Here is a 24,992-nt window from a genome sequence, read left to right on the forward strand (position 1 = left end):
ATTGGGGCAGTAGATAATGGGTTTTTCCCTAAAATGTACCTTTGAAGCGGCCGGTGACCGCTTTCGGAATTAACGTTATTGAGAAATATTTTAATATAGGAATTCCCCTAAGATTAATTCAAACAACTGAAAATTGACCGCTAACAGAAGTGACCGCTTTTTAGAAGTGGCCGAAATGGGAAGTTTTACTGTATTAATGAAAATCTTACATTAATTTAATATCCAGATTTTCATTATATTGATGAAATTAGATTCATAGTATTAATAAATCGGACATCGATCTATGATTAACAAATCATTATATTAATGAAAAAAATAATTGTCCCAATGAAACAACAGTTAATAATCAATGTTCATTAACATTATGAACAATATTTCTTTCAGTGCATATGTTAACTTTTGAGATATTCTCATTTGGTTTATTTAAAATTGTAACATGCGGTTCATAACGACAATTTGATTCGAAATGCCAAGTGTGTGGTACCAAATTATTCGTAAAAAAAATACCTCTTCCAAATATGCTAATGAGCCACCCTCGTTCCATTTAAAAAAATTGAGATATGATTAAAAATACGATTTGGGCATCTTTTAACCGGCCACTTTATGTCCCTTAAGCGCTGTTAAAGAGATGAGTTTTGTTGATGTAAATAATAACTGTTTATATATTTTGATTAAAAGAAAATATGTAAAAGTGGGCAACGCTGTACCGTTCAAGCTTCATCACATGACTAAAAGTTTAATTGGTATGAACCAAACATTGCAAATTAAAAAAAAGACATTTTCTCGGAAATTATAATTAAGTTTATTACATTGTCAATTCGTCTTACAAAATAGGTGTCTTAAAAACTAAAAAGCTTAATAAGTACGAAATCATTTAAGATTCCAGTTTAGATTTAATAAAGCCAGCCAACTGAACATTGCCTTCTTCGTTGACCTTATACCAGGGCAATTTTTGAGGTCTCTCGATGTATGCCTTCAACTGAGGAAATTGTGAATACGGCACGTAGTTGTCGATACAAGTGACAGTTGTTACAATACTGAAATCGGCAATTGTCACGTTGTTTCCTGCTATGTATTTTGTTTTGTTGTTGACCAAAAAGGCTTCTAGAAATCCAAGACCTTCCTTGAGTAGACCCAGAGTACTCTCAGTAGGTTTGATGCCTTTAAATAGGGGTGACTAAAATAATAGAAAGATATCAATAACTTAGAAGTTTCTTATAGAAATAAAATTTAGTGACATCACAGCGACATTTAAAATGGTCAATCGTTGGTAAATCTTACACTTAAAAAAACCTAAAAATAAAAAACTGCAACATTGTACTTAAAATTTTACAAATATACTGGGTGTTCCATTCTGAGCGTGCATTAGAATTTTCTAGAGAACTACAATATCTAGATCGGAGATTTTTTGCACATCATTGTTTCACTATGAGATCTATCGATTAAAAATATTTTCAATATGGCGTCACTTTCGGAAATACCGGAAATTGGCAGCAACTTTCTTATTTTAAATGGATACCTCCATTTTTTATTGCATATTTAAATTATCTATAAAATTTTATGAATTTTGATATCAAACACTCTATACTTAACATTAACCGTTTTTGAGAAAAAAAATATTTTAAATTTTTGGAGGAAAAAAACTGCCTGTCAAAAGAAATTGTATAGCCTAAACGCCAGATTTAGTGATTTTCACAGCGACTGTGACATCTTTGAATAAGAAGACTAAGAAAGAAGAAGCATATCAAAAATCTTAGGTACACCGCTTTGTACACCGCGATGGGCCTCAAATATGGCCGACTTAAATTCCGGTTTATCAGTGCCGTTCTAATTTTATTTAAAAATTGTAAAACTATGATGTAGGGTAGACGTGGGGTAGACTCAATAATTTTTTTTTATTTTACGTTGTGAATAAATGTTATTAAAATTATTATAAAAACATATTATAATAAAAATAGATAAGTTTTAATAATTATTTATTAACACAAACATCCGATACGCTACTGAAGCAGGTAAGTCAAATTGGCGCATAGATAAATGCAACAAGTTTAGATTGGAAAGCCCGTAAAAATTTTAGGTCGCGAAATTATTTTGGGTCGCGACCGTTATACGCGATCTGGCGCTGCTATAGCGGTTGCTAAGACCAACGGCAAACAAAAACAGAAATAATTTTCTCTTGTCAAAGTCAGAATCTTCAAAAATCATAATAATCTTTCAAAATCCAAACTGCTCTCATTAAAGAAACTCCGAAAAGTGTTTATAGCGTCCATTTTCAAAGTAATAATTGCTATCTTGTGAGTTTAATTCAAGTTTTATTTACTCCAACCGGTGATAATTGTGGAAAAGTGGCATTAAAAACTTAAAAATCTGTGCTGTGAACTGTGAACTGCAAAAACCATCGTGGATCGTGGCATAACGTCGGTTTCCAATGTTTCATAGGTATTTCATACATGCGTCCTTATATAAAATAAAGTTTCTTGTATGCAACACACTGTCTTTTATTTATAAAATTAAACGAAAATAATAATAAATTTGAATAAACAATATTTGGCGATAATTCCGGAAAAAGCCGAACCGCTCCGAAATTTTCAAAAGTTTTGGGTCGCGACCGCTGCAAGGATAGCGCCAAATAGTGTTTACATTGTCCTTATGGGCACTTTCCAATCTAAACTTGTTTCATTTATCTATGAATTGGCGTATCTAAATTCTTTGACATCTAGTCTTTGACAAGTAGTAAATAAAAGCAAAAATGCAAGAAAAAATATATGATTAGTTAATTTAAGTTAATTTCATAAATGATCGGTTTACTACACGTATGTATATTATATAGTCACTTACGTTGTTCCATTATTTCACTCGATTTGTGCCGAGATCTACCGCACGCTACACAACCAACTATTTTAGAGTCTTTTTCGATAAATCGCGATAGTGTCACTGTTAATTTAAGTTCTGCCACAATTTCCATCTAGATTTACTACCTTTATACAACTATCAGTAGTAGAATAAATAATAAATAACATAAAATAAGCTCCGTAAAGACCATGGCTGGGAAACTTAAATGGAAATGACAGTTCATAAAAATAGTTTTTCCTCCAAGATGCAGAGGGACAAAATATTAAAACTGTCAATATTAACAATGCAAATGTCAATATCTGACAATAATAAAATTTGATTTTTAACTGTCACTCAGAGACGCTTTTGTTGTGATTTTACGGTTTGATTTGTCGAATTATTGTAAAATTAAATTCCTTCAGATTTTTTGCCAGTATTCTGTTTTAGACAATGTTTTTTAAAAATGGTGGGACAATTTGTGTTTTGTAATAACTCTTAATTATTTTTTATCATGGAGTTTAATTGTTGTACACCTGGTTTCCGAAGGATACAATGGTAAGTAAATTAAACATATCTACTTACAGTTATAGATTTTTTAAATTAGTACTGCTAATAAATGCTACTTGCAGAGCAGTTATTTAATTTTTTTACGGTGCATGTAAGGAATTAAGGACGCGCGTTTTTTTTTATGATCAGCAGATAATTACATCTGATTTAATTTGTTTTGATTATTTCAGGTCCCAAACGGAAACAAACTGGGAATCTTGCCTACACCAAAATTATATACCTAGCCGTTTCCAATTCACTTCAAAGGGAGGAAAATTATGTAAAACTGCCTGCTATTTGCTGAAAACCACCAAAGATTAAATTATAACTGTAACAACTTAATATATACTATTTCTAGTATTTTTAATATATTTTTTAATTAATATCCGACATATAAGAACACTTTGTATGCTTTTAATTCAGTTGATTTATCGTGTATAATATGTTCGACCTAATTAAAAGCACACAAAGTGTTCTTACATGTATGTCTAAATTTATTTTAAATTAACTAAAACAACCCCCTTCCCCGCACCCCTCTCTTCCATTAGTATTTCTTCCTCCGTCTAAAAAACAGAGCGCTGTCGCCGCCGCAATTTCTACCTTACTGATGAAGAGCAATAGCAATGCGAGGCGCAGTAGCTGCATGTAAACGGTCACTTGCTTCTACAGCTGCCGTGGAATTATTGAGGGCAGGACAGCGGGCAGCGCGAGTAGCAGCGGCAGTGGCTGCATGTAAAGGGGGTATCAAATGAATCGTCAAACAGAACTGTCAAGAATCCCCACCCTAGAGACCTTTTTCCGCCCACCATGCATGAATACATGGACAGCATTATGCTCCTTCCTTAGTCTTCTTATTCAAAGGATAGATCTCATTGTGAAACAATAATGTGCAAAAAATTTCCGATCCAGATCTTATAGTTCACGCTCAGCCTGGAACACCCTGTATACCGAAGTATGAGGCCAATAAAGATTTTAAACAAAATCAACACTTTTTTACCTGAACATTGCCGAGTCTGTGGCTCAAAGTACCTCCCTCAAAGAATAATCTTTCGTCTATGCGAATTTTTTGTTTTAGATTATCTAGGGGATACAAAGGATCATTTTTTTTATATTTGCTGACCAAATATATCAAAATGGCGTGGCTGTCGATTATGATAGTTCCATCGTCGTCTTCCAATACTGGCACAGTATGTAGAGGATTTTTCTGTGACAAAAAAATATGTTATTTTACTTCATATTAGGTGTTTAAATTTGTATTTGTATCCCTGTCTTCGTTTTTTATTAGTGCTGTATATCGGGTGATCCACGGAGATGGTACGTTAGACGTTTACGGAGAACCGGTTGTAGGATTTTTTTGAAAATTTGCGTTACAGTGTTCCCGGATCATTTAAAAAAAATAATTTGTTATTTTCAATTCAACCCAGTTTATACAGGGTGTTCCTTAATGACATGCTAATGTTTAAGGAGATAATTTTTGGACGTATTCTAAGAAAAGATACAGGGTGGTAAATTTTTCTAAAAAAAAACTTTTTTTCATAATAACTCTGATTTTTTTACAGTGTGTCTTCTATGCATCAAAATACTGTTTTTGGTGTACAAAGAATTCTATTTACTTGAATCAGTGCAGTCCATACGGCTTTTAATTGAATATTTTTAGAAAAAAAATAGTACACCACTGACTTCTCTTAAAATAAAAATTATTTTCAAAATCTCCAACATTTTTTCTCTTGATTTTTTCGCCCGACACATAGTTTTTGCTTAAAAAAAATCAAGTCATTTTATTTCATGGTGAAATCCATGAAAATGTGATGCGGTGACAGTGGGGTGAAAATCATTTCTTCATCGGCTGGAAGGAAATTAAGGAATACAAATTTTTTTGTATAACAAAATAAGCATTTTGATGCATGGAAGGCTTGTATCAAATATACCATCAGAGATGTTTTGAAAAAAAAATCAGAAAATTTTACCACCCTGTAAACAAAATAATTATAATGGAATGATTCTTGAAATGACTTTACTAAACAAACACGAAAGTTTAGGTTTAGAAACATAAGTCGTTGAAATGCTCGTTGAATTATATTTATGTTTCTATTTTTTAAATAATATACATAGGCTTCAATGTAAAATAACAATGATTTGAGCGATTTTATAACAAACGAAAAAAAGTTATTTTTTAATCTCCCTGTTTGATATCCAATCCGTTGATTTAAACAGATTAAATATGTTGACTTTCCTAAATCTATAACCCAAATTTCAACTTTCAATATGCCGAGTTTATGATTTAACCAATGCTTATTCAAGATCATGTTTTTGTCAATTTTACACATATTTTATGCTTTATCTCGAAAGATGTTAGAGATAGGTATAAGTTAGTTAATAAAAAAATGTGATAATATACCAGGTGTGTCATTTAAAATAACAAAGATACTACCACTTTTAGTATGAAGCGGCAACTCTGTAATTATGAAAATAAATTAGACAAATAAAGCAGGTGCCGTTATGCAAAAATAGATTTTAGAAAAAATACTATCACCCGTTCTCCATAAGCATCTAACGTAGGTACCATGGCCGTGAATCACTCTGTAGATACCTTTTACCGACATGCACATGTGTGTAACGTAATAAATATTTTTTTAGAGACTTTATCTGATTTTTTTGCATTTGATCATTTAAGTCTACCCTGTATATTTCAAAACTGTGCAGGATCTTGAACTCGATCATAACAGGATCTAGCGGGGTAAATATTTTTTATAGCATATAACACGCGCTATGTTTACCAAAGATAAAATTAGAAACATGACATGAAAAATTAATCCGATAAATTTGTTCATGAATTATGGTAGATCATGGTTTAAATATTATTAAACTAATATTAAGTGTCAACGAGTGTACAAATAATTACCTACATGATATTACTTTTTATATTATTTGGAACATTTGAAATTGATTTGTAACATTTGAAAAAAATATATATATTCTATACGGAGCAAAAATGTACTATTGTGTGTATTGAGGGACTAGCTACCGTCAAACGTACAGTACAGCTTCGTCAAAAAAAGTATAATTTTTAGTCCTAATCAAACCATACACTATTGTTCGGAGATAGTCTTAAGTCAAGAATGAAATTAGTATTATATATAAACAAGGGTATTATCTAATGTCAAAATGTAAAGTACTAATTGAGAGGGCAGAAGTTATCTTGATCAACATACAGCTGTTTCAAAAAAGATATAAAGCAGCATATTTTCTGACAACGATTATTGACTTTCGGAATGAAGATATTATAGTCTAACATCTAAAGAACTTAAGTTCTGCGCTAGAGTTTGCGAATGTAATGTAACAGATTTTTGTCACTTGTACATAAATTTCAAAATAAATCCCTGCCTTTTAGAGGTCTAATGCATTTACACGAAATTACTTCAAAAATCAGTCCAGCATTTTAATTCATGAAGAGATATGAACTAGGTATAGGTATGTGTTATACAAATCATTTAAATTTTTTAAAGATATTATGTTTTAAAGCTGAAAATAAAAAAAAACTCCTAACTAAACCTGTGTTCCTGAGATTGAAATAGACTACCCCTACAGTTAGTGCATTATTTAAGACACCCTGTATATGTATGTAGGTATAACATATGGAGGCTAGATAGCTTCTTAGCCTCCATAGTAACTTCCTTCTAGCCTCCATAGTATAACACCATAAAAAATGGCGTCACAGTTGACTTTGAAATAAAGATCGCTATCGTTTTATATTATACCGAGTGCGTCTGAAAAGTGGCTCACCCCTATAACTTTTTTATTTTTTCAGATGAAAAAAACGAGATTTGGTATGTTTATTATATGGCATAAATTAGGATTGATAGACGTACTCAATTGTTTTTGGTCATTTCCTGTTTCACCGGAAATTATTTCAACTTTTGATTTTTATATAGCACCCTCGGTATATTTTTACTGTATTCGAAAGAAAACGATACTTTGAATAGAATGACATCATATCATATGTCAACTTTTGACATTTTTGAAATTGTAACATGAGGTTCATAACGATAATTTGAGTTAAAATACAAAGTGTGTGGTATCAAATTATTCCTAAAAAAATGCCTTTTCCAAATATGCTAATAAGCCACCCTGGAAAAAATTGAGATATGATTAAAATTACGATTTGGGCATCTTTTAACCGACCAGAAAAGACACGAAAAACATTAGACGATCAATACTATTTTTCCAAGGCTCTTTGATTAAAAATTATTGTTTTTAACACAGCCATGGCACTCTAGATTGAAATTTAAAATGCTATTTTTTAATTGAAAATGTTAAAAGTTGACATTAAATATGCCATTCTATTCAGAGCGTTATTTTCTATCGAATAAAGTAAAAATATACCCAGGGTGCCGTTTAAAAATCAAAAGTTGAAGTCTTTTCCGGTGAAACGGGAAGTGACCGAAAACAATTGAATACGTCAATCAATCCTAATTTATATCATATACTAACGTACCAAATATCGTTCTTTTTATCTGAAAAAATAAACAAGTTTGAGGTGAGCCACTTTTAAGACGCACCCGGTATATGCTTACCATTTAAAGCCTTCTTATCGACCTTCTAAGTTATATAACAACGTTATAATCTAATCTAATAAATATTCTAAATATAAAAATAAATGGGGTGCAGGTATCTGCCTAATTCCACATTTATTTATCATCATTTCGTTGAACTCAGATAAAATTCAATTGAAAACACTTTTAAAAAAATTGACTTTTACCTTCAAAAAATCTTCTTTCAATTGGTCTCCAGCTAAAATGTTAACTGTAACAAACTCCAGGGGCAGCTTCAGAGCTTCGGCACAGATCAGAACTGATCTGACTGGAGGACTTACAGCTATACCATATAACTTTGGTGCCATGTTGTTAGTGTAGCTCTTAGCCCAGTTAGCTGTGTCGACTGATAACTGAAATTACCGATTTTCGGATCCGACTTTATAGCTGGAGTCAGCTTAGCAATGTTGGTGGGGGGTCAAGACCCACGATAATAAGAAGGATGATGGTGTAACTTTCAGAAAATTACAGGATATTGTGTAATTTTCAAAAAGTACTGCCCTTACAGCCTTTGCGGGCCCCCTGTCTTGAAATTTACATGTAAAATAGTTCATTATTTATTCTTAAATAGAAATGAAACAGAAAAAAGTGACGGTAATATTCTGAGATTATCCCGAAAACTTTTTTTTGGGTGAACTATATTTTTAATAAATTGTCCAAAACTTACGAATCTATTACGCTGTACTTTCGGGTCCCTCTCAGGAGTCGGGTAAAGCATGTGTTTGACCGAAGGAAATATATATTATATTTCAGGAATCTGCCTAATGCTTAGCCCGATCCTGTTGTGTTAAGCCACACCCAAAATTCTAAACACACGTGCTTTGATTAAGGCTTGATTAAGGTTTGCAGAGCTTCAGCATTTGCCATAAAATAGCGAGCAATTTGCTACAAAACCATATAAATTATATATCACTGTAATCGCAATACTTCAATCTATTATATATATTGTACCGGAATTTTAAATGATGTCTTTATTTTCGATAAAATATAGTCCAAACATAAGGACTATTTTGTTGATGTTTGATCGTCAAAATATTAAAAATAAAGAAGTTGTTTAAAATGTGCTACAATACGGATCTTTAATTATATTATCTTTAATTTCCTTCTTCATTTGTGTAAAAATACCTAGCCAGTTTTACATAAAACGTTAAATGCCGAACGCTTATTTTGCTACTTTTTCGGACTAGTGAGATGGCGATTAAGGCGAAAAAATATGCAAAAAACATTAGAAGAGCCTGGAGATAGAAAAAAAGGGGAATAGGCCGAAGGAAGCTACCCTGGCTGAGAAATATTATTAGCAAGCACTTCAAGTCTCTGAAAATTAATAAAACCATTTGATGAGGAAGAAAAAGATGAACGCCTACGCAGGAATCTGCACGGCACTTAACAAGAAGAAGTTTGATATATTAGAAAACCATAATAAAACATTTGTGCTGCTATTGTTAAGTGTTGCACCTTTTGAAATTTGTTTAAAAAATGTATCTGCATATTAAAAATTAATTAAAAACCCAACAGCGTGATTATTGTCCGCCATTTTGATGTCAGTATAACACTCTTCAAAGGGAATCAAAATTTATATGTATTGTTTGCTCTATGATAGAAAGCTGAGCTTGCATTTTTTTTATCTCTTATGGCACTAATTAAAGGTGAATAAAATACTTTTTTCAAAACGTCACAAAAGTATTATTTTTTTCGTCATGACTGACAATATATAAACGCCTGTATGTCAAACGTACAGCTTCATTTTTACTCATTATAAGACAATATACTATCATATATCCATACTCTTTCCAACCCAACAAAAAACAGGTACACCAAATCCTAAAAATGAATTATAATTGCACCATAGCCACACCTTGCATTCGTATGGTTCGATAAAAATGACAAATGTTGTTCAGCAGATATTCTTTTATGACAGATAAAAAAATAAAATGGCAACGTCATTCAACTTAATTCATGTCAATGGCAACAATGACGTCCAGTTCGCTTGGAAATGAACATCTATGACATTTCCCATATAATTTTACAATTAAAATGACAGCGATCTTCATTTTATAGCCATCGCTGACGCCGTTTTTTTTCCGATTATACGGTATATCAGAACAAAATACTAAATTTTCCGTTGTCTTAATAATTTATAATCCCCAGTAAAAATGTACAAACCAAACAAAATGCTTTAGCATAAAAAAATGTCTTAAAGAATGACAAAACTATTTTTTTAATTCGACCTAAAGTTGAATGACTTGATAACAAAAAAAAAATAAAAAAAAGCAGATGTGAGCTTAATATGCCATGTAAGGATCACGTGATATATCTTTAAACAAATTAAAAATAAAATGGCAAATTTAATATACATTGTAGAGATCCTTTACTTTACCGACATATAGACAGTGTTTAAAGCCAATTATTTTGGTATATTGTGGTGTATTAGTGTTTTATTTTGCACTTATAGATATATTAAAAGTAAATTCTAAAACCTTCAGTCGTATAATTTTCAGTTAAAATGTAAAAAATAAAAAAAATTGCCTTAGCATAAAAATATCTTAAGGAATTCCAATATTATTATTCTACTCCAATCTCAAGTTGATTGGTTTGATAAACACAGCAAAACTGAGGAATAGCTTTCTAAAAATAAAAAAGCACGGATGTGAGCTTGAAAAAAATATATTTTTATATAAAAGGCTTGTTCTCTGTGTCAAAGCTTTCATTATTTTTGCTTTAAAAATAAATAAAAATATATGTTTTATTCGTTTGGCTTAACACATCAATCATATTAGATTTGTTCATCATGTGATCAAATTTTCATGTAAAAGCTTTGATAAAAGTCAAGCGGAATATAAGTATCTTCATTGATGATACAAAATTATTATTTATTAAAACCTTCACATTTTATAATTAATATTTAATATTTTTATCAAATTAAGTAAATATTTTTATCACATTACAATGAGTAAGCAACAGTTATCTTTATTGAATGTATTTTTATTTTATTTTTAACGTATTTTTTCGACAACCGACATCCAAGAAAAGACAGACAATACGATCGTGAAGCATGTGAATTAAAATGACAGTCACAACTGTCATGGATCCTCCAGTTGACATTTTTCAGTAAATTATGTTTAAATTACTATTTTCTTTATATTTCCGCTTTTAAACACTGTCTGACAACAATGGTGTGTGTAAAAATCTGCGCGCGCCCTAGACCACATAAAAATATCAATGGCAGTGGAAATATAGAATTAAGTAGAGAAAAATACGAAACATAATAGTTCTAGACTATTTGTGTAAGAAAAATTGGAAGTAGTTTCTTAGTCCAACCCTTAGCGACTGAAAATATAATAATTTTAAATATATGAATGGATACATAAGATTCTATAAGCTTGAAATCTAATTTTAAAAGTAAAACTTTGGCACACAGAAAAGAAACTGTCATGAAAGGATCGCTATAGATAGGTTGCGTTTCATTTTGGTAACATTTTTTAATTTTCTCTAAATAAATAAAGTATGCTTGTGTCTTGTGTAATTATCTGTACTAGCACAGGTACCAGGTAATAATTAGATTTATATAGCTTAAAATATTTACGTGACTCTCTAATCAAAATATATACTACATATTATGTATTGTTTGCTCTATGATAGAAAGCTTAGCTTACATTTTTATTTTTTTATCTCTTAAGGCATCAATTAAAGGTGAATAAGATACTTTTTTCAAACGTCACAAAAGTATTAATTTTTGCGACATGATTTACAATACAGGGTGTCCCAAAAATAAGTGCACGTATTTTAACTGGTAGTATAGTTCAACCCCAGAAACACGCCTATGAGGTTTTTCTCGCAAATTTTTTTTTTTAAAATTCGAAATTTTTTGATAATATGGCAACATAGTATAGTAGATTAAATTTACAAGAAAGAAAATCCAGAAAAGATCCAGTGGTTCTCAAAATTTTAGCAAAAAATCATTTTTTTTTTTGGAAATTTTCAAAGTAAAATAAGTCCGTTATTTTGGACTTATTTGGAAAACGATAAATAAAAAATATGTTTCTTTTATCGAGATCTACCACCCCTTAAAATACTTGCACTTATTTCTGAGACACCCTGTATAAAAAAGTCATTTTAACGCCTAGGCATAAAAGCAGTTTTACGCCTAAGCAGAAAAGTACGAAAATATATTATTAAACTGACATAAAGTGTCAAATTCAACGAGTGTAACCATAGCTTTCAGATATAAAATTACTTACAAGGTATCACTTTTAATTTTTTTTATATTATTTGTAACGTTTGAAATTGTTTCAAAAATTATTTGTGCCGCTTGAAAAAAAGTATCATATCGACACTAATCATCCCTACCTAAAAGGCTAATATCTATACAGATCTAAAATGAATGAATTATTTACGCAGTCAGCAACGTTGCCAAAGTTCCAACGTACATTTTCCTGATATTAAAAAAAAGATAGGTGTTAAAATAAGCTTTATTGAGAAAAATATGACGAGATAAACGATTACAAGCAGAAAGCATGGCTCCGAAGTTGTACGGTTTATACCGAAGTCCACCAACGCGAGCGGTGTTGTTATGTGCCAAAGGTTTAAATTTAGAACTGGAGTTTGTTTTGGTGAATTTGTATGAAAAGGAACATTTGTCAGATGACTTTTTGAAGGTAAATAACGTAATTTATGTTTAACCATCCTAAAAATTTGTATTTGCTCAACTATATTAGTCATTACAGTTTACAGTGGCGTAACATAGCGTCAATTCAAGGGGATGTAATAAGTAACTGCAATTAATATTTCATCAACACGATATTTTTTTTCTTTTTTTTTATTTATTAATTTTTATTAATTTAATTTTTCTTTTTTTTATTTCTTATTTTGAAGTTATAAAAATAAAATATACAAAAAATGTAACAGGTTAAAAAATAATCAAACCATTTTAAAAAAAGTTCTAAATTTAGGTAAAAAACAAAGCTGTGGTCGTATCTGTAGAAAAAATAGTAGACAAGACCAACAAAAAAGTTTATTGAGTGCCTTACAACCACATAACCAGTGTTCACTTTTATAAACATTTTCACTAAAATGACGAATACACAATTTTAATTTAGTATTAATATTCAAAATATGCTTTGGAGGTCCTTCTTCAATAGTTTTTAATTTTTCTGATTACACCATAGCTGTAGGATGATTGCAAAATTATTTCTATTTTTCAACCGCACGCAGATTCGATATTGTTCATTTTATACCATGATATATTTTTACTTTAGCCTTACTAAACCCTATAACGTCATATAAATGCCCCAATTTTTGTTTTATCCAAAGATAAATGGTTTTATCACTTGTTTTTTTTTAGAAAAATCCTCAGCACACTATACCAGTTTTAGAAGATGAAGATGGTTTCATCTTATCAGATAGCCATGCCATTATGGCATATCTTGTTTCGAAATATGGCAAAGATGACACTCTGTATCCGAGTAAAGATCTAAAACAACGAGCTATCATTGACCACAGATTACACTTCGATTCTAGCACTTTGTTTGCGAGATCTGTAGCAATAACGGTAAAACAGGTTTTATTTATAATTTGATAAATTTAGAAAAAAGTAAAAAGGTCACTGCGACGTTGTTTTTTTTTCGACTACATTGTAGGTATTTTATTATTTTGCAGAAGCCATTATTTTTGCTAGGAATTAAACCATCAGAAGATCGATATAGGGACTTCAAAGAAGCTCTAGGGTTTTTGGACAAGATTTTGGAGAATACTAAAACTGACTATGTTGCTGGAAACGACATCACCATTGCTGATTTCAGTATATTCAATACAGTAACAAACGCTGATCGATTTGTACCATATGGTGATTTTCCTCAAGTGGCAGCCTACGTTGAAAGGTTTAAGAAAACTGTTTATTACAAACTAAATGAAGATTTAGCTAATACAAAATAAATTAGTACTGTAAAGATTGTTTTAATTCTATTAAACAAGTGTTTTTGCGTATATTTTTTATTACTAACACAAGTAGGTAAACTATAGGTTTGTTCCAACCAGCATTTCGGGATCGTTTCAAAATCGTACTCGAATCGGTTTTTCACTTTGTTAGCATGCGCGGACTTCGAATAGTTTCGTGACGGTGCAAAAAGTGTGGAAAGTAGTTCCAAAGTACTTTGAAACGCTATGTGGATTGTTTTCGGGACTGTCAAAAGTGTCAAGCGTGCATGTATCGATCGGTTTTTTGTTTTTGTTTAGAATTTCATAACATAACCCGATTATTTTTGTTTGCAATAATAATAATTATTATTATGAAATGGAGAATCAGAATGCAGTAATTGTTGGTAAGTATTGTTTCAACTGTATACTCACTAACTCACTTACCTATCCTCTCTTTTATGATTCTGTTATGCGTAGTTTCCTCTTATTTCACTGCAGTGGTAGAATCTTTGAATATTATTTTATAAATAAAAAATTAATTAAAATTTCCGAACGATTTACTCCACACAAATCACAAGCAAAAGTATAACGCACACGTATATACAGGGTGACAATTTGAAAACGAACAGTATTTAATATTGCCTCTACCGATGATAGTATGAAAATTTGGCGAAATACGTCTATTTACATATCAAGGGGGACAATTTTTGAGGCATTTGTTGTCGTGTTACTTTCAATTAAATGGCAACCCTTATTTCTTTTACCATTTTTGTGTTCCTTATAAAATTCTCAAAAAGATAATGCAGTTTATGTAGAATTCTATAAGAAACACAAAAATGGTAAAAGAAATAGGGGTTGCTATTTAAAATATTAGGGGTAGGTGCCCTGGGAGTCAAGGGGTCACCCTGTATAACGCACATGTATAACATTCTAATTTGTAAAAAGTAACTAAGACAGAAGCATCAGCCGGCCGCCGGACCAGAATAAGATGTTAAAAATCGATAATCCCTGCCAATATGCTTTAATGCGCAAGTCAACCCAAACAGTTCTCAATTTGGACCATGTACCGAAATTACCGTTCTGAAATCGTAACTAAACGATTCCAAGGTAGGTTGGTACCTAAATAGGATCGTCTGATCACCGTCAAATCTCAGTTGGAACACATTTGGATTACTACGCACGAGCGTGATCGTTCAGTGACGGTTCTGCGGCGGGTTGGAACAAACCTTATAACACCCTCCTTATAGTACGGGAGTTCAAACGAGATTTTTGGATCTGCTCAAGCCCGGTAAAATGACATAAAGAGAAAAACCTTGTTAAGCACCCTGTTAAGTACCCCCACCATACATACATGAACCTTTTATACAGGGTCCGACAATGTAGAATGTAGAATGTTTAAGAGGGGAGTTAATCACCGCGACCTTATAGATCTATTGTGTGTTCCCCTTTCTTGAGTTATAACGAGTTGTAACTCATCATACAGTCTCAGGCCTAAGAGCCAGCATCTGAGACGGCTCCACAGGCCAGCTCTCCATCTCCGTACTACGTACCGGGTTCATGGCACGAATGGTCGTCGTCTCGCACTCAGTGATAAGGTGTTCTGCTGTTTCCCCATTTTCCCTATGGTTACGTATTATTGAAATTCAAAGCACTCAGCACAATGCCTCTTGACAACCCAGTATCTACTTGCTCCAGGTCTGCAGCTTCAACTGACATGCCAGAACCTACTTGCTCCAGACACGTCAAATCTCCTGAGCCCTTAAATGATGACGAAGACATTCCTTTGAGCAAATTATCGAAACAATTCATCGAAGAGTTGTCACCAACACCTCAAGCTACATTAGAAAATATTCTGAAGAAAAGGAAACACAAAAAAGGTTCGCAAGGTATCCTGAACTCAACACCCGAAATAGCATTACTGCATAAGAAAGAAAACGAAATAAGAGAAAAAGAAAGAAGAAAGTCGGCAAGAAAAATCAAAAGGAGGGTGGAAATACCGGAGAGCGATGAAGAAGACCATGTTATCAATACAGAATCTGATGACGAAGACGATCCAAGTTGCATTTATTGCAACTCTTTATATTCTCATTCTCGTTCCAGAGAAACCTGGATTCGTTGTCAAAATTGTCGAAAATGGGCCCACGCAGAATGTGCTGGAATAAGCCCCAAAACCAAAACATTCATTTGTGAAATATGTATTTAGTTATGTTAGATCTTATGTCTTTTTCAGTATACTTTTCCATTACATACATAAGTTTATATCTATCTAGTTATTAAACGTTCAGTGTTTTGGAACATTTTTTTTTTTTTTTTTTTTTTTTTTTTTTTTATAGAAAAAATTATTACTATGCTATCAGAAATCCTACAAGTATGCCAATGATCCCAATAGTTATGATGGCACACCAAGGTGAAACAAAAATATATATTTTTCAGGTTCAGTTGTCTACCTAGCCTCTTATTTGATTACAAATAATGATAAAGCAAAAGTTTTGCACCCATTTTTTCAATTTTCTATTGTCAGTATTTTTCAATTTATCGGATGTTTAAAAAAAGTGTGCCATCACAGCCGGATCTCCCTATATTTTTGCATTTCCTTTAGCCTACTAAATCCTATAACGTCACATAAGATTGCCTCTAATCTTTGTTTTATCCAAAGATAAATGGTTTTATCACTCTGTTTTTTTTAGAAAAATCCTCAGCACACTATACCAGTTTTAGAAGATGAAGATGGTTTCATCTTATCAGATAGCCATGCCATTATGGCATATCTTGTTTCGAAATATGGCAAAGATGACACTCTGTATCCGAGTAAAGATCTAAAACAACGAGCTATCATTGACCACAGATTACACTTTGATTCTAGCACTTTGTTTGCGAGATCTGTAGCAATAACGGTAAAAAAGGTTTTATTTAAAAAAAAAAAAAAATTTTAGGAAAAAAAGTAAAAAGGTCACTGCGACGTTGTTTTTTTTTCGACTACATTGTAGGTATTTTATTATTTTGCAGAAGCCATTATTTTTGCTAGGAATTAAACCATCAGAGGATCGATATACTGACTTTAAAGAAGCTCTAGGATTTCTAGACAAGATTTTGGAGAATACTAAAACTGACTATGTCGCTGGAAACGACATCACCATTGCTGATTTCAGTATATTCAATACAGTAACAAACGCTGATCGATTTGTACCATATGGTGATTTTCCTCAAGTGGCAGCCTACGTTGAAAGGTTTAAGAAAACTGTTTATTACAAACTAAATGAAGATTTAGCTATTACAAAAATAAATTAGTACTGTAAAGATTGTTTTAATTCTATTAAACAAGTGTTTTGCGTATATTTTATTACTAATACAAGTAGGTTGCCAACTATAGGTTTGTTCCAACCAGCATTTCAGGATCGTTTCAAAATCGTACTCGAATCGGTTTTTCACTTTGTTAGCATGCGCAGACTTCGAATAGTTTCGTGACGGTGCAAAAAGTATCAACTTTGGAACGCTATGTGGATTGTTTTCAGGACTGTCAAAAGTGTCAAGCGTGCATGTATCGATCGGTTTTTGTTTTTATAGGAATTTCATAACATAACCCGATTATTTTGTTTTGCACAATAATAATTATTATTATGAAATGGAAAATCAGAATCCAGTAATTATTGTTGGTAAGCGTTGTTTCAACTGTATACTCACTAACTCAATTACCTATCCTCTCTTTTATGATTCTGTTATGCGTAGTTTCCTCTTATTTCACTGCAGTGGTAGAATCTTTGAATATTATTTCCATAAATAAAAATTAATTAAAATCTCCGAACGATTTACTCCACACAAACTCACAAGCAAAAGTATAACGCACACGTATATACAGGGTGACAATTTGAAAACGAACAGTATTTAATATTGCTCTACTGATGATAGTATGAAAATTTTATGAAATACGTCAATTTACATATTAAGAGGGACAATTTTGAGGCATTTGTTGTCGTTATTTTCGATAATTTATTTTGTTTATTTTGTGTTCCTTATAAAATTTTCAAAAAAAAAAAAAAAAAAAAAAAAAAAAAATATAAAGAAACAATAAAAAATGGTAAAAGAAACAGGGGTTGCCATTTAAAAATATTAGGGTAGGTGCCCCGAGTCAAGGGATCACCCTGTATAACGCACATGTATAACATTCTAATTTGTAAAAAGTAACTAAGACAGAAGCATCAGCCGGCCGCCGGACCAGAATAAGATGTTAAAAATCGATAATCCCCGCCAATATGCTTTAATGCGCAAGTCAACCCAAACAGTTCTCAATTTGGACCATGTACCGAAATTACCGTTCTGAAATCGTAAACGATCCCAAGGTAGAATGGTACGCAAATAGGATCGTCCGATAACCGTCAAATCTCAGTTGGAACACATTTGGATTACTACGCACGAGCGTGATCGTTCAGTGACGGTTCTGCGGCGGGTTGGAACAAACTTTATAACACCCTCCTTATAGTACGGGAGTTCAAACGGATTTTTTGGATTTGCTCAAGCCCGCAAAATCACATGCTGAGAAAACCTGTTAAGCACTTGTTAAGTATATCCCCACCATACATACATAATAATATATGATACTTTTAGTACAGGGTCCGGCAATGCGTCGGGCATCTATAAAAAACTTTTGCTTAAGTACAAACTCTAATGTATGTACAGCACGTCTGTCCGTTCTGAAGCTACGGGGTATCCGTAAGAGGAGAAACGATATTCTCTCGATGTTTTTCGTAAAACAGATGACGCGTCCCATCAATAAAAATTCAACAAATTTGCTGGTAGCCATTAAAATAGTATGGAGCTGATTTGCGGTGACGCACTCGTCAAATCGACGTATAAAACATATTAAGCTGCTTTATTTAAATGTTTTTTGTCCGCATTCTTGAAATTCCTTTTATAGACACATATCCAGCAGATGTACTGTACTAAGATGTATTTCGGGAAAATATTTTAACAGGGTGGTTCAAAGAAGTGTGAGTGGATCGGGACAATTTTTTAATGGAACACCCTGTATATTATTGCATTTTTGGCTTCCTTTCTTCAATAGGTTTAGATAGTTTCAGAGATAATAATAAATAAATAAAAAAAATTAATAAAAATACAAGAACTGTCCTGAAATCAAAACTATATTAGACATTTACTTTAGATGGTCTGTACTTACTTTGCTATAAATATCGTAATCTTAAATCATACAGGGTGTTCCAAATTCTGCGCTAAACGTTCTAAAATACGAAATAAATTTTCTTTTTTTTTAATAGAACACCCTGTATATAATGTTTATAATAGATGGAGAATTAAAAAATGAACATTTTTTTGTATTTAGAGTATTTCAAAATTTTTAACGTTTTCGCAAATATTTGCGCTTTTATATTTCATATGGCATTTTCTACAGTGAACTTTAATCAACGCCACCCAATGATTTTTTTCTCGTATTTTACCGTTGAAAGAGCCATATGAAATAATACGTACATACATACCATTATACCATATATTATACGGTATAATAAATCTATTATTGTGATTCACTAAAAAGATATTTTATTAATACTGTGACAATGAATAAATTGTAGAATTTAAGGACCACAAGTCATTTAAATTTTATATAAATAATCTCTGTTACAATAATTATTGAATATTTCATAACATTTCAAATAAACACGTAACTGTTTAGTCTCTAATCAAACTATGACATTTTTTCTAAAAAAGTAATCAAGAAAGAAAAATGTTTACTTGTGATAATGTACCAAAAAGTAAAAAAAAATATTTGCTAGGCACCTGATAATGACTATTAAAAAAATAATTTAACATAATCACTTATCTAAATGAGTTTGGCACACGGCGATCAATATAAAATAGTTTGTCATTCTAGGAGTTCAAATGTTAATAAATAAAAATTGTTTGGACATCCTGTATAAAGATGTTATATTTTCTATCTCTTTTATCTCCGGTTTATCTATCGCTATATATAAATTTGATAAACAATGATACGCCAATTATAGCCTTTTTTATTGGACTTTTTTTTATTTAATTTACGATTGCTTTACGAGTTTTATTTGTACCTACTTATACAGCGTAATTTCCATTCGTTATTCATTATTTATTGACTTACCATCGCAGTTAGCTTCAGCTCGAATTAATTATAATTAAATATTTTTAATAAAATTAAGCGTTAACATGACTCCTAAATTGTACGGTTCAAAGGCTAGTCCACCAGTTAGATCTGTGCTCATGTGCGCTAAGGCTTTAGGTCTTGAGCTAGAACTTGTGCCGATAAATTTCCAGGCAGGAGAGCACCTATCGAACGAATTTCTTAAGGTAAGAGTGATTTAGGGTTAAAAGAATTTTTAAGATGTTTTTTATTAATTTAGCATGAAATAGTTTTACCTTAATCTATACTAATATATAAAATCCTTAAGTGACTGACATACTGATTAATCACGATCCTGCTCAAACCACTCAACGTAAGAAGCTCAATTTTGGCATACAGGTTGATTCTAGGGTGTAGAGGTTCGATAAGAAGGGATTTTTCGAAATTCCAGTTCCAAGAGGGTGAAACCGCCCCTCAAATATTACAATATTTTTTATTTAAAAAACGGTCAAGTTTCCGAAAAAAACGCTTAAACACGTATATTTCATTTTGTTTTTTTACATTTTTTAAGATTTTTAAAAATGTATACAGGGTGTTTTGAAAAATCTGGTCATTGATTAATCACGATCCTGCTTAAACCGCTTGACGTAAAAAGCTGATTTTTGGAAAACAGATTGACTTTAGGGTGTGGAGGTTCGATAAGAAGGGATTTTTCGAAACTCGAATTCTAAGGAGGTGAAACTATCCATCAAATATAAAAATATTTTTTATTTAAAAACCGGTGAGTTTTTCGGAAAAACTCTTAAACACGTATATTTGATTTTGTTGTTTTACATATTTTAACATTTTTTTATAAATTTGATACAGGGTGTTTCATAAAATATGACCATTGAGTAATCACGATTCTGCTTAAACTGCTTGACGTTTAAAGCTGATTTTTGGCAAATGGATTGACTGTGGGGTGTAGAGGTTCGATAAGGAGGGGTTTCTCGAATCTCAAATTCCAAGAGGGTGAAACGCCCCTCAAATATTACAATATTTGTTATTTAAAAAAACTGTTAGTCTTTTCGGGAAAACGCTTGGATAAGCATAATTTATTTGTTTTTTTACATATTTTGAAATTTTTAAAAATCATACAGGGTGTTCCAAAAGTTGGGTAATTTCTTAACCACGATTCTGCTTAAACTGCTTGACGTAAAAAGCTTATTTTTGGCAAAAGGATTTTTCGAAAGTCAAATTCCAACGAGATGAAACTACCTCTCAAATATTACCAAGTTATATAATAATATCGCCATATTGTTTTTTCTCATGCTGACATCAATGTGAGAAAATTTTATCCAGTTTTTATGTTAATGGAAATTCTTGCTTTGCTTTATCATCACCATTACAAATGATTAATTCGACGCGAACGAAGTCGCTGGTACACGCTAGTGAAAGACATATATTCGATCCTTATTCATTATGTAGTTTTGTAAACTTCTTAGAAAAAATTAAAGAAAATTTATTTGAAATTGTATCAACAATAAAATTAAGTATAATATTTTTATATTTTATTCAATTTCTATATGATATATTCGTTTCTTTGTTATTTACAAAATATAATACAGGGTCCGGCAATACTGCGTCGGGCATCTGTAGCTCCTAAAATAAAAAACTTAAGAATTTTGTTTAAGTGCAAATCTGAAGTGTGTTCTAGGATGTATTCTAGGAAAATATTTTAACTTCTATAGGGTGGCTCAAAAAGTGTGAGTGGATCGGGATGATTTTTTTAAATGAAACACCCGGTAAGATGTTAGTAAATATATTTCGATAGTTTCATCGTTATTAATAAATAAATAAAAAATGTATATTTTTCAGCCATTCTTAAAAAAATTATAAAAAATACAAGAACTGTCCTGAAATCAAAACTATATTAGGTATTTACTTTAGATGGTATGTAGTTACTTTGCTATAAATATGGTAATCGTAAATGATACGGGATATTCAAAACTCTATGCCAAACTTTCTAAAATTTAAAATAACTTTCCTTCGTTTTTTTTTTAATGAAACACCCTATATATTATTATTTCAGCAGATGGAGAATTAAAAAATGAACATTTTTTGTATTTAGAGTATTTCGAAATTTTTAACGGTTTCGCAGATATTCGCAGTTTTTTATTTCATGGCATTTTTTCTCGTATTTTACCATTGAGTGTATCTGCAAAACCGTTAAAAATTTTGAAATACTTTAAATACAAAAAATGTTCATTTTTAAATCTAATGAAAATATAATATACAGGGTGTTCCATTTAAAAAACAAAGAAAAATTATTTTATATTTTAGAAAGTTTGGCGTAGAATTTTGAACATCCTGTATGATTTAAGATTACGATATTTATAGCAAAGTTAAGAATAGACCATCTAAAGTAAATACCTGATATAGTTTTGATTTCAGGACAGTTCTTGTATTTGTAATATTTTCTTTTAATGAAGGTTGAAAAATATATTTTTTTTTATTTATCTATTAATATCTCTGAAACTATCTAAATATATTTATTCATATCTTAGGATTATGTAAAGTGATCTGAAAAGAAATCAAAAATGCAATAATATACAGGGTGTTCTATTTAAGAAAAAATCATCCCGATCCACTCACACTTTCTTGAGCCACCCTATTGAAGTTAAAATATTTTTTTGAAACACAACCTGTACAGCTGGTTCAAAAACAAATGAATACGACTCTTTACACATTTTTTTCGAATATTTGGACAGTGTATTTATGTGTCAAGTATTTTGACATGTTAAGGTTATTGTGACATTGTATAAAACAACTTTGCTTTTGATAAAGTGGCAAATAAATTTTTCAGAACGTCATATCAGCATGACATGAGTAGAGAAATGGGGGACTGGTATCATAGAACATACTGCCCGAAATAATAAAAATATGTTTTAAATCGTATTCAATTTTATTGGAATCAGCTGTACATACTTTAGGTTTACACTTAAATAAAATTCCCAAGTTTTTTTATTCTAGGAGCTACGTATGCCCGACGCACTATTGCCGGACCCTGTATAGCTTCAAGCAAAAACTAGTGTCATAATTCACATAAACTAATTAAAAAAAATAATATCACTTTATTATTTTTTCATGCATTATTTCAATTCATGCATCTTCAAAATAAATACGTATAATAGTTACTTTTTTACATAATTAGGAAATAATATTTTTATATTTAACATTTTTTTTGTAGAAAAATCCTCAACATACCATTCCAGTTTTAGAAGACGATGATGGTTTTGTCGTACCAGACAGCCATGCCATCAATGGTTATTTAGTCGCCAAATATGGTAAAGATGACTCTCTATACTCGAAAGAAGACTACAAATTAAAAGCCACCATTGATCACAGACTACATTTTGATTCCAGTATTTTGTTCTCGAGAGCTAGTGCTATTTCGGTAAATACACATTTGTTTCTTTGAAACACCATACCCTTGAAAAAAAAGGCGTCAGAGAAGGCTGTGGAATGACTATCAATGATAACTTTAGCTAGGTCGAGCCCTAGTCGTCATTATTTGGCTCGTACTCTTCTTTGTTTCTTAATGGCACTTACTGCCAGTTAGCCTTAAAAGGGGAGAACCTAGACAAGATTTAATAAACGACACCTACAGATTGACCTCGCCAAAATTATCATCGATTGTCATTTCACGCCGATTTTTTTTCAACTTACTATTAACTTATTTCGCTTTCTTTTACAGAGACCTCTTATCTTAAAAGGTATAAAACCAACCCAGGAAAAGTTCGACGACCTTAAAGAAGCTCTAGGTTTCCTGGAGAGGATTTTTACAGAGAACAAAACTGATTTCGTTGCTGGTAACAAGCCAACCATTGCTGATTTCAGTATAGTGTCCAGTGTGACGTCATATTCGGGTCTGGTTCCTTACACTGACTTCCCTAATGTTAAGGCCTACATAGAAAGATTCCAAAAACTTCCTTGTTACGAAGCTAACAAAGAAGGCTTAACTGAGTTGGAGAATTATTTCACGATTCTACTGAAAAAAGCCTAAGTTTGTTCAAATTTAATATTGTTACAATAATTATATTTGTTAAAATAGTTTAAATTAAATCTTGTATTTTTATTTTGCAGTGTGAATGAGAATTTCAACTTTATTTAAGAGCATCTTCAAATTATTGTTGTAGGAACAATTTAATGTTTCAGCAATTTTTTTTAAAAAAACTCATGGGCCTGTTTCTGCTGTCTTACACTTATTTAATAGAGACCCTGTATAATACATCAAATAATTTTACATGAAAAACACTTTTATTTTTCAACAAATAGTCACCTGATTTTTTTCTCGTTGTACTTATTTACAGCGTGTATATTTTTTTTAAATTTATACAGGGTGTCCCAGAAAAAAGTGCAAGTATTTTAAGGGGTTGTAGATCTCGATAAAATAATCATATTTTCTCTTTATCGTTCTTCAAATAAGTCCAAAATAACGGAGTTATTTTACTAATGCCACAAATGCGACAAATAATTTTTAAACAATTTCAAAAGTTCTAAATAATATAAAAAGACATAAAAGTAATACCTTGTATGTAATTATATATCGAGAAACTACGGTTACGCTCGTTGAATTTGACACTTTATGTCAGGTTAATAATATATTTTCTTACTTTTAAGCTTAGGCCTAAAAGTGCCTTACTTTTATGCCTAGGCGCAACCTAGGCGTTAAAATGACTTTTTTATACTGTCAATCACGTCGCAAAAAATAATACTTTTGTGACGTTTGAAACAAAAAGATATTATTAAACTGACATTAAGTATCAAATTCAACGAGTGTACTCATGGTGGCTCAATATACAGGGTGAGTCTTAAATGAGTGCAAATAATTTCAGGGCTGGTAGATCTCGATAAAAGTAAAAGAAACATATTTTCTCTTTACCGTTTTAAAAAAAATATTTTTTGCTCAAATTTTGAGAACCACTGGATCTTTTTTGGATTTTCTTGTTTCTTCTACTACCTAATAT

General features: G+C 31.4%; 2 protein-coding genes across 2 annotated transcripts; one reads left to right on the top strand and one right to left on the bottom strand.

The window, feature by feature from the left end:
- Positions 1–778: 778 nt before the first annotated feature.
- On the bottom strand, positions 779–8,373 carry LOC115882869 (glutathione S-transferase 1-like). Its single transcript, XM_030901120.1, has 3 exons — positions 8,138–8,373; positions 4,376–4,582; positions 779–1,177 (listed from the first exon to the last, which is right to left on the bottom strand). The coding sequence occupies exons 1-3, from the start codon at positions 8,276–8,278 to the stop codon at positions 875–877; spliced, it is 651 nt and encodes a 216-aa protein (XP_030756980.1). The 5' UTR covers positions 8,279–8,373; the 3' UTR covers positions 779–874.
- Positions 8,374–12,442: 4,069 nt separating this feature from the next.
- LOC115882845 lies at positions 12,443–24,103 on the top strand. Its single transcript, XM_030901094.1, has 10 exons — positions 12,443–12,625; positions 13,312–13,518; positions 13,626–13,899; positions 15,533–15,940; positions 16,217–16,251; positions 16,571–16,777; positions 16,890–17,110; positions 20,042–20,210; positions 23,213–23,419; positions 23,720–24,103. The coding sequence occupies exons 1-10, from the start codon at positions 12,485–12,487 to the stop codon at positions 24,026–24,028; spliced, it is 2,178 nt and encodes a 725-aa protein (XP_030756954.1). The 5' UTR covers positions 12,443–12,484; the 3' UTR covers positions 24,029–24,103.
- Positions 24,104–24,992: the final 889 nt, after the last annotated feature.

Source organism: Sitophilus oryzae, unplaced genomic scaffold, assembly GCF_002938485.1.
Source record: "Sitophilus oryzae breed Bouriz unplaced genomic scaffold, Soryzae_2.0 scaffold_179_pilon_pilon, whole genome shotgun sequence".
In the NCBI taxonomy this organism is placed as follows: Eukaryota; Metazoa; Arthropoda; class Insecta; order Coleoptera; family Curculionidae; genus Sitophilus; species Sitophilus oryzae.